The sequence below is a fragment of the Octopus bimaculoides genome, chromosome 15, assembly GCF_046866305.1.
Source record: "Octopus bimaculoides isolate indiv1 chromosome 15, ASM4686630v1, whole genome shotgun sequence".
Classification (NCBI taxonomy): Eukaryota; Metazoa; Mollusca; class Cephalopoda; order Octopoda; family Octopodidae; genus Octopus; species Octopus bimaculoides.
In genome coordinates, this window is record NC_142942.1 from 37,800,658 (window position 1) to 37,812,695 (window position 12,038).

General features: G+C 35.3%; 1 protein-coding gene across 1 annotated transcript in view; it reads right to left on the minus strand.

The window, feature by feature from the left end:
- Nucleotides 1-3,536: 3,536 nt before the first annotated feature.
- The window catches only part of LOC106875431 (protocadherin Fat 4), a 483,503-nt gene continuing 475,001 nt past the window's right edge, over nucleotides 3,537-12,038 (minus strand). The window contains exons 34-36 of the mRNA XM_089363753.1: nucleotides 9,535-9,790; nucleotides 5,328-5,624; nucleotides 3,537-4,165 (exon numbers count right to left, since the gene is read on the minus strand). Of these exons, the coding sequence (XP_089219879.1) occupies nucleotides 3,672-4,165; nucleotides 5,328-5,624; nucleotides 9,535-9,790 (1,047 nt within the window). The 3' untranslated portion in view covers nucleotides 3,537-3,671. The remainder of the gene's footprint in view (nucleotides 4,166-5,327; nucleotides 5,625-9,534; nucleotides 9,791-12,038) is intronic.

Here is a 12,038-nt window from a genome sequence, read left to right on the forward strand (position 1 = left end):
TTGAAATGCTGCAAAATATTCTCTACTGAAAAAAGCATTTGATATTCTTCAGTACATTAATATTTCCTGGCAAACGGTGCTTGAGCTCTCTATAAAGGCAGAGTAAAAATTGTTGTGCTCTTTTGCGAATATTATTTTCTTCAGTGGCTGTTACAGTCTGCTTGATAATCATTTCTGCTACTTTTCTCTCGAGCCTGTAGCCTAAATTTGGTTTAGGATCCAGAAATTTTTCAATTGAAGCATCTGGATCAAGAGGATCAATTCTACATGTTGGCAACACTATCATATTAGCAACTGATTTGATCAAATTTGAAAGATATTCAAGTAATTTTTTTTTGTCGACAGTGTTTGATTCAAACAGTTTATTCACTTGCTGAACATATTTTAAAATTGGATGCAAAAATAAAAGGTAATTCAATTTTTAAGGCATCTACAATGCCGTCTGCATCACATGTTTCTAAAGATACCATACTGAGATATGTATGTACCACTTTATTTGTGAGTGCCACTATAATATATGATAACAATCCCTAACAACTTGTTTATCGATATATCATTAGATTCATCTAATAGCAGGCAAAATTTTCGATCTTCTATATCAGAAATCGAATCTCCATCAAAATATGGAGCTAGAACATCTCTCAAAATATTTGCACATTTTGTACGATGCAACTTCACTTCGGATATAATATCATTATCAGACATATAATTCTTACATAACTCTATTAAGTGATCACAGCTATTAAATGATGAGTGGCAACAAACAAACATTGCTAAATTTGCTTCAAGCATAGATGTCTTTATCATCTTTGGTTTTAATAAAATAGGTAAGAAGAATCATTTGCTGTGGAGCTGATGCCTTATGTTTCTTTGCTTCACAGTGGCTTACTAGAAGAGAATATTTTGCCAACATATTACATCTACAATATCTGGAATGTGCTTTAGATTGGTCACTAGGTACTTCACACAACCACTTAGTAAACGCTGACATCTTAAGCCATTCCTTTCAGAATTCTTGCTGGTACAACTTTGTTCTTTTTTTTTTGCTCATTATAATGTAGTGGGAAGCAAGAAAATAACGTCGAGTGACGTTAATCCAGAGATTCTTCGGCGGAACCGGAACCCCATTTCGGATACTCGTCCGCTAGAGATAATAGTAGTTCCCTTCAGCTCGTAATATATAGAAAACAAGTGACACACTGTCACTGATCTTGCAATAAACAATTTAGCTAGATATTGCGAGCTGGAGCGAACTACTACTATCTCTAGCGAATTTGGAAAATAGAGAAGTGAGGAAACAAATAACTGCAGGAGATATTGGTCATAAGCTATGGATGAGATTTAATTGCGTTTATGTAAGAATTCAATGCATATGGGAATTTGTTGCTGATAGGAAGAAATGCCACAGTCTGATAGCAGAAGCTAGGCGCAGGCATGACTGTGGTTAAGAAGTTCGCTTTGAAACCACGTGGAATTGTGACTCCTCAAAGCAGTGGAATTGTGACTCAGCCTGCGGAAACTGCCTGATATCCGAAATACGCACCCTTGTCGAGCGACGTTAATCCAGAGAATCTTCGGCGGAACCAGAACCCCTTTTCGGTTGCTTGTATTAGCGATCGTATTTTAATCGGTTATTACCCAATATTCGTTACTATAGGTGAGAATCGACACGAAAACTGAATAGCAAGTTTTTTTTTAACCAATTCCTCCTCTTCTGAGGTTCTAGTGCTGGATCTGGTACATTACTGTTCTAGTACCTGCAGTTCTATCTCCCAGTTCAGCCTCCTGCTTCTCATCACAAGTAAACTTATGAGGGCGTGCTGAAAAGTTCCTGGCCTTGGGTAAAAGAAAATACAGGAGAATCATTTAATTCCCTCGCAGATTCACACACTTATTGCAGCGGTCCTTCAGTGTTTCTAAGCCCTGTAAAAGAATTTGGAAGGTTGGACCTTCAACCAGGCCTTTCGCGAAACTCTAAAATCCAGGGATTTTCAGCACACTCTCGTACATAAATGAACAATAAAAGACAAATATTTAGCAGTTTAGAAAAAATAGAAAAGAAATAAAAATAAAACTCTTCAAATCTTTTTTATGAAGTATTTTATTAAAAACCGAAACTTCAAAAAAAAAAAAAAATGCTGAGAAATAATAAAAAGGAAATAAGAATTATTGGTCCAAATAATTTCTTAATCTCATTAGCATCAGCCAAGCCAATATTTATTAACATGCTTCGTTATACAAATTGTTTTTTCCCATTCATCAGGCCAATACTTTGTACATAAAAAAACAAAAAAACAAAAACAATGGAGGATAGTTTGAACAATTAAAATATTTTTTCCAGTGTTCCATTTTGATTGTTGATATTTCCACTTGTCAGATATGGTGAAAAACTTGAAGACGGTAAAATTATTGAGCCTCTAACGAAGTGCGTGTACATGCATGTATATATATATATGTGTGTGTGTGTGTGTGTGTGTGTGTTTCTGGGAAGGCAGGTCTTGTGTGGTATTAGTGAAATGGATAGATGTAGTGTAAGTTAGAACCCGGCAGTTGACCTCTGACACAAATATTGCTTATTAAAGGTTCATTTGACCAGATTTTTAGACATGGTCAACCCATTTTTGTCATGTGTGTGTAGGTGTATACATACATTTACGTACATGCACACACACACACACACATATATATACACACACGTGTATGCTTATGCTTATATATATATATATATATATATATATATATATATATATATATATATATATATATATATATATATATAAATTATTTCAAGGATATAAAAGGATGTCAATATTCAGGTTCCCCGGTTTTATCCGGTGTATCAGTGAAATACTAAAAGATGTTAGCTTCACATTGATGGACATGGGTATATTACCATTTATATATAATAAAAAATAAAATGGAGAAACTGATATATAGACACCAGTTTATTGAAGCAAATCCAATTTCGAATATCAATCGTTTCCACGCCCAATTAATTCAAATTAGAAAGATTAAATTAGCGATTCTTATTGAATATAGTCAATTGAACATTTCGTCAGGGTTAGAGCTTGATAGAAAAAGGAACTACATCCCAGTGTGTTGATATATCATTGGTAAACTCAAGTTCTGACCCTGACGAAATGTTCAATTAACTATATTCAATATGAGTCTCTAATTTAATTATTCTAATTTGAATTAATTGGGCATGGAAACGATTGTAGGATCTATTGTTTGAAATTGGATTTGGTGTTTCAATAAATTGATGTTTGTATATCAATTTCTCCATTTTCTTTTTATTATATATATATACTCTTTACCAAACTCGGCAAGCACGTATTTTGTAGAACAGCAAGTACTTTGCTGTTCTACACAAAAAGGCGTTTAACCTCATTGTTTTACAGAACACACACACACATGGTTGCTTATATATAAGTATGGACGTGTGCACATGTATTTGTGGGTGCGTGGGTGCGTGCGTACATTGTGTGTTTGTTTGAAAACTTCAATTTATAAACATCCTAACGGCAAACATTTTAATGGTCAGCTGTAAAACATTTACATATATGATTGTTCCTATCGTAGATTTTTAATTAATTAACGACCTCGTAGAAGTGGATAATTATAATTGTCAGTGTGATTGCAAATTAATTCAAATTTAGCAATAATTTACATCAACAGGGTACACGGCAGCAAAATTTCTTCATAACTCGAACTATAAGCTTAGCTTCAGCTGTCAAGCTTTTATTGTACATGTCCTGTGCAACAATGGTGAATTCCATCATACCAGCCTTCAAATTCCTGGCCAAATTGGTCGTCCTTACAACCCCTGTTTGGTCGTTAATATAAAAATATCCCGGATTTTTTCCATGAAGTTTGTACTGATACACAGAATCTGTTTTGTCGACATCGTCGAACGCAAACGGTGTGGCAACGATAGTGGATCCAGGAAAGTTAGTGGAGACCATGTGTTGGTATGTTTCCATTGTAAAATGTGGCGGGTTGTCGTTGATATCATTGACAATGATTCCCACTTCCTGACTGGTATTGTGCGGAGGGCTCCCCGTATCAGTGGCATGAACTGTAAATCTAAAATGTTCGTAGCCAGCGTCCCTATCAATAACTTTCGTTGTTATTATGGAACCATCGTTTTTAAGCGTGAAAGGCACTAGAAAAGAAATCGAAAATCGAAAAAGAATAAAAAAAAGCATCATAAGAATTTATAAACGCGAAATTCTGTTTTTATTTTAGAACAATGGATCTCGAAGCACGCATTAAGCTATAAATAGTAAATATTGGGTTTAAAAACTTTTTAGGAAGAAAACGTCAAAGGTTGCCTGTGGGACACGAGCTTACGTCTCCTGTAGACATGATAGGGGTTCCTTCGATTTTTTTCTAGTTAAACAGAGTTTTTCAACTCAATATTTGTATGGTATTATTTATAGCTTTATGTGTGCTTCGAGATCCATTGTTGTAAAAATTATTTACATTATTGAAAAAAAAATCTAACTGAAAATGAAATGAAATGAAATTAAAAAAAGATTATAATTAAAAAATATTAAAGAAAAACACAGTTAAACTACGTGTATATACAAAAAGCAAAGCGAAAAATTCACTCTCTCTCTCTCTCACACACACACACACACTCACACACACACACACACACACACACACACATATATATATACTCTTTACTCTTTTACTTGTTTCAGTAATTTCACAGCAGCCATGCTGGAGCACCACCTTTAGCCGAGCAAATCGACTCCAGGACTTGATACTTATTCTATCGGTCTCTTTTGCCGAACCGCTAAGTTACGGGGACGAGAATACACCAGCATCAGTTGTCAAGCGATGTTGGGGAGGGGGACAAACAGATACACAAACATATACACACACATACATATATATATACATATATACGACAGGCTTCTTTCAGTTTCCGTCTACCAAATCCACTCACAAGGTTTTGGTCGGCCCGAAGCTATAGTAGAAGACACTTGCCTAAGGTTGCACGCAGTGGGACTGAACCCAGAACCATGTGGTTGGTAAGCAAGCTACTTACCACACAGCCACTCCTGCGTCTATGTGTGTGTGTATATATATATATACACACACACACATACACATACACAAACACACACACACATACGGACACATATATGCAACTGATAATCAGCAGACGGCAGAATTTGAACTCAAAGCGTGAAGACGGACGAAATGCCGTTAAGCATTTTGTCCGGTACGATTCTGCCAGCTCACCGGCTTAAAGAGCTGCAAATATAATGAAAAATAAATGAAAACTAAATAAACAAACAAACATTCGTACGTACCATATGGTTCGTCTTTTGGATCTATTCTTAAATGAATGCTGTTGTTTTTCTTCTTGTCTTCATCAGTAACTTTTAAAGTACCCACAAGGGAACCAACAGGCATTTCTTCTTTAATAATGAATACGTTATGACCTTCAAATTTAGGTGGATAGTCATTGTAAACCATATGTGGTGCATTTACAATGACTTGTGCTTTGGTCTTTCGGGAAGGAAACCCCATGTCCATGGCAGCCACAGTAAAAGTGTAGGTGGACTGACGGGGTTTTGAAAAGAACCCTTCAAGCAGTGTCAAAACTCCTACAAATTTAAAACGTGAAAATGAAGCAAAAAAAAAAACAAAAAAAAAACAAGAAATAGAACTAAAACAAAAAAAGAAATTTTAATTTTTAGTAGGTTTAAATCTAATCTGTTTCAGTCATTGGACTGCAGCCATGCTGGGGCACCGCAGTGGTACGAATTAAACCCTGTACTTATTTTATTAAAGCCTGTTACTGATACTATCGGTCTCTTTTTTTCAAACCGTTAAATCATGTGGACGTCAGCAAACCAACACCGGTTGTCAAGCGGTGGGGGGGGGGGACAATCACTAGCACAAAGGCACATAAACACATATAGACATACACACATACACGCACGCACACATACGCGCGCATACATACACGCGCGCGCGCACACACACACATTTACAACGATTTTTACTTTCCGTCTACCAAATTCACTCACAAGTCTTTGGTCAGCCAGGGACTATAGTGGAAGACAGCTGCCCAAGGTGCCATGCAGTGGGACTGAACCCAGAACAATGTAGTTGGGAAACAAACGTCTTACCACGCAGCCACGCATCTCTTATAAAGAGTGAAATTTTTGTACATTTTTTTTCTATTTGAAAGAGCTGGTTACTTAAAAAAAAAATAACCTGATAAAACTTATGTAAATTTTTGAAACTAGTTCCATAAATGCATTTGGAGAAAAGTGTTAAGCGATAAAAAGTTTTAAATCAATTAGTCTTGAGATAAATGGTTAGCTGGTGTAAAAACTTCGTCTTTTTGTATGAATTGTGTCTCTTATAAAAGAAGCTTATCTTTTTATATATTGTAAATTTACTAAACTTTGTTTTCTTGTATTAAACCACTGCTCTGTTATCAAATTGCTGTTGCTACCTTAACATGATTATAACTGTGAGATGCCGTAAACCATTCTTCGTTTATATTCATTGCAACACTAAGAATCACATGGCAAATTCTACGTCTGTGCGAATATTATATCACTATGAGAAACTTATAACATTAGCGCGAGACAAAGATGGCGAAATAAATGCTAACCTATTGAGGAAACTGCTGACATTTCATATCACATCCATTATTAATACTTGCTACAAATACAACCAAAATACTTTACTCTCTTTCACAAGCCCATGAAGGATCCTTTATATGACCACTTCACTCACTAGAAATAGCACCCAAATATCCATCAAATCACATTTATAGCCCACTAACGGAAGAAGAACATGAGATAATATAGATAAGGATACATTGTGTCTGAAAGAAAAAAAAGAAGTAGATAATCACGGCTTGAACGCCTTTGATTATTGGTCAATTCGTTGAAGGTTGATCTGAGGATGACAGTTAAATATGAAGACCAACAACTTAACTCTCTCTTGTTCAAGGATAGGACAAAAATCCTTGCCGAGTCATACAGACTCATAGGGCCGGTTTCTCAGTTTCCGCTGCGTATATATTTTCCCACTGGATGGGACGCTGGTCTGTCTCAGGATTACTCATTTTGCCTGATGAGTGAACTGGAACGATGCGAAATGAAGTGTTTTGCTCAAGAATACAACGCGTCGTCAAATCCAGGAATCGAAACCACAGTCTTAGGATCATGAGTCCAACACCGTAACCATTAGGCCACGCATCTCCACACTTGTTCAAGGAGAAAGTACAATTGACAGCAACAGAACATTATGTAATTTACAAGTGTTCTATTACACTGTGTAGCGGAGGCGCAATGGCCCAGTGGTTAGGGCAGCGGACTCGCGGTCATAGGATCGCGGTTTCGATTCCCAGACTGGGTGTTGTGAGTGTTTATTGAGCGAAAACGCCTAAAGCTCCACGAGGCTCCGGCAGGGGATGGTGGCGAACCCTGCTGTACTCTTCCACCACAACTTTCTCTCACTCTTACTTCCTGTTTCTGTTGTGCCTGTAATTCAAAGGGTCAGCCTTGTCACACTGTGTCACGCTGAATATCCCCGAGAACTACGTTAAGGGTACACGTGTCTGTGGAGTTCTCAGCCACTTGCACGTTAATTTCACGAGCAGGCTGTTCCGTTGATCGGATCAACTGGAACCCTCGACGTCGTAAGCGACGGAATGCCAACGAACGAACGATTACACTGTGTAACAAATTTTATTTATTTACTTTTGTCTTTGCTTCTATTTGCTACTTGCTTCTATTTAGAAATCAAAGAAAATGACTACTATTCTCTTCAGACTTTCCTTTTGTGATCTGAACATCAATGTTTGGAAACTGACCTATTTTCCATAACATTTCAGACAGAGTAAGCGCCGAGTTGCTGAAGTAGAGATATCGTTATAGGAAATGTTCTGCGCAATACCACAGATTTGCTTGTCAATTGTTTGACCATAACCAGTTGAGCATGTCCCTAGGTGGCTGACAATATGTGCATCTCTGATCATGAGTAAGAAGTAGTGGGAAGCATCATACCCATGCCCTGAGAAGGAATCTTTGGGGTTTGAATAAATGTAACAAAGACATAGTTTGAAGGAAATATTAGCCGTTTTTTTTAATACTTTCCAGGGGATAAACAAATAGGAAATACAAGCTGCTACCCAAGGACAAAAATCGCGTTATACAGTGTTATTAGCTTGTTGTACAGAATTCAAGTCCTTCCCTGTCAATGACAGCGAAACTTTTTGCCCAGAGAATCGAAATTTTAATTTCTTTCACAATTCTGTTACTGGAGTATCACTTATATGTATACAGGCAGTGTAGTTTTTAGCAAATGCTTATAGATAACCTTTTTATAACGCAATATATCAAGATTTATTTTTCAAAGTGCGTTGCATGTCAAGTAAAACTTCGTGACTTATCACTACTGACAGGCATGTCATAGATTTGCCATCATCCTACTATGTGAAGAGCCTGGAAGACATAACTTTCTCGTTTATAAGTTAGCCAAGATAAAAGAGGTTAGTGAACATATGACTTTTGCGTATTCTCTGCAGAAGTTAAGGTGGATGCTGCCAACGCTGAACACATGCAGGGTACAAATAAAAAAAAAATGAAGCAGCCTTGAGATCTGGTTCGAATGATCAACCTTGATGGAGAAGATGTATGATCAAAGGTGTTCTGGTCGTAACCATCACACCTCTTTTTTAAAAGATCATCCAGTGTACCCTAATCCTCCTCCTGCTCCTCCTCTTCATCTTCCTCCTCCTCTTCATCTTCCTCTTCCTCTTCATCTTCCTGCTCCTTCCTGCTCCTCCTTGCTCCTCCTTCCTGCTCCTCTTCCTCCTCCTTCCTGCTCATCTTCCTCCTCCTTCCTCCTCCAATCTGTTTATGCACTTACAAACCTAGTAGTTACAGGGAACTGGAGCTGCTAATTCGCATGACAAATGAAAATAGCTTGCGGTATTTAGTTCCCTTCCTTTCCTTTGCTTCAAGTTCTACTTCGGCTTTCGTCTCAGAGATTGATATAATATGTTGTTGTACTTGGGGATGGTCATATTGTATTAATACAAAATGGCTGATATTTAGCAAGGTGAGACACACATAAGAAGGAAGGAAACAAAGGACCACTGATGAGGTCACAGAAGTGTGACGAAAGAACTCTGGCCGAAATAAGATTAAGATTAATGTAATATAAAGCTGAAGCAAATTAACACCAAATATACAGTGCGTGTGTTTTTATTGGCTAAACTGGCAATATGACCATCCCCAAGTACAACAACATCTGTTTCAACACACGATTTCACATCAAAAATCTTGCAAAACAAATATATTGATATAATAATTATTGGTATTGGTATAACCATTTAATACTTAGAAAATGATGCTCAGCATGGCCAAAGTCTTAAGACTGAAATTATGGAAAAGAATTTAAAAACGAAAAATTAAAAGTAAATACTTATAACAAAATCACTTTAAAAACAACAACAAACGAAGAGGTAAAAAAAAAATAAAAGCGAACCTGTTTCGATATCAATTTTGAATTTCCCGAGTGTATCAGAATTAAATATGTACAATAGTTTGTTATTAGGACTGGTGCTATCTCTGTCAATGGCAATTAACTGACCGATCTTATAGCCAGCTTTAACAATGGACGGAAGAGAAAATTCATATGATTCTTGTACGAAGCGTGGTTTGTGATCATTAACATCTTGCACGTGGATATTAAGGTCAGCCTCCGTTGAGTGGCCCCTGCCATTTTGGTCGGTTGCTACAATCTGAAAGATATATTGTAACTAATGAAGTACCAAGCAAAATAGAGTATGAAATAAATTATGTAAACATAACACGAATGCTCTTCAGTATTTCACTTCAACTGACATTCCTGAACTATCAGAAATAATAAAAAAGATTCGGTCTTAATTATATATATATATATATATATATATATATATATATATATATATATATATATATATATATATATATATATATATATATATATACAGAGAGAGAGAGAGAGAGAGAGAGAGAGAGAGAGAGAGAGAGAGAGAGTTTTTGAAGTGATGTACAGATAATGTATATTTAGAATAAAGTCAGAATGTTGGAGGATTATATATATATATTTATTTACTTCTTCTTTACATTTTTAGCGCTTTCTTCCGTTATCGGATTTAGCAAAAAAATGATTCAAATTTAGACTTCTTGCAAGGGAGAAGAAAAAAGAATTTTTTTTCTTCTTTCTTCTCCCTTGCTTGGCAAAACTCAGAAAATTCTTTATAAAAAGGCCAAGAAGTCTAAATTTGAACCATTTTTTGATAAATCCAATAACGGAGGAAAGCACTAAAAAGGTAAATAAGATGTCAATAAAAAATATATATAAATAATCACCGGCATTGTGACTACCTTATTATTCTAAATATATATACATACAGTAATCCCTCGACTATTGCGGGTGTTACGTTCCAAAACCCCACGTGATAGGTGAAAATCCGCGAAGTAGAAACAGTACAGTATATATTTTTAATTATTTTTATAATTTGTATATAATTATTTTATTATAAATGCAAAACAACACCACAGAGGAATCGATGTAAGCTTAAATAATAAACCGCGATAGGTAAACCACGATATGGTGAGGGATTACTATATATATATATATATATATATATATATATATATATATATATATATATATATATATACATATATATATAAGAGATATATAATATATATATATCATGTATATATATGATATATATATAATTATATATATATATGATATATATATAATTATATATATGATATATGATATATATATATATATATATATATATATATATATATATATATATATATATATATATATATATATATATATATATATATAATAAAGTAAAGTTGTGGAATACCGTACGAGTGGAAATATATATGAAAGAAGGTTTGAAAATGCACTTATTTTAAAGATATTTATTTACTTAACCGGTTTCACTTTTTTAGAAAAAGATTATCAAAAGTCTTTGAGAATAATAGAAAATGTTAAAAAACAGTTTGAGTATTAGAATACATATATACATTCTTTGATGATAATAAGAGGAATATATTTAAAGTATAAAGCTTTGTATGAGCTTTGTAGTGTTACATACTGATTATCACACATTCTCTGATAATAAGACGAAAATGTTAAAAACAGTGTAAGTATGAAAATACATATACATATTCTTTGATAATAATAGAAAATGTTAGAAACAGTTTAAGTATCAAAATACATATATACATTCTTTGATAATAATAATAAGAAGAATATGTTTGAAACAGTTTACAACGTTGTTATAACAAAAAGGATTTGGTAAAATATGTATATATATACCCAGGAAATATATTTAAGAGTTCGCAAAAAGTTGAGGAGGAACTGACCTAGCTTTTTTCTCTTGTGTGTATTGAGGGAATGTTTGCTGTCTTAACATTCCCTCACTGACTTCGGTGAGATTTGAACTTGGAATGCAGAGAGCCAGAATAACTACCATAGGATATTATATTATGTTCTAGCGAACTTGCTTTGAGTAAGATCGTCTTCATCTATCCCTCTCTCCATCCATCTTTTCTGCCCACAATACTGGGGTGGGTCGTAGGGCAGAATCCTCAACCATCTTTTCTATAGGGTTCTATCAGAAGTAACTATCATAAAACTTTTAGGCTGAATTCTCAAGTATGATTAACTGAGACTAGGATATTATTGAACCATCTCATTCTTGGTTTACCACTAGATCTCCTGCCGATTGGCTCGGCTTGAAGAATCCGCGTTATGATCCTATCTCACGTGCTTAACAACAGTAGTGTGACCACCTAATGCGAAGAAGCGGCTCGATCTGTAGAGATTCCCTGATCACTGAGCTATGCACCCTGTCAATGGCTGCAAGGCAGGGATAAGAATTAATGTAGCGAAGACTGACACATTGGTCGTCAAGAGAAAGTCTTCCAAATGCGTTCTGCATGCTAATGGAACATCGCTGAGACAGGTAGAGA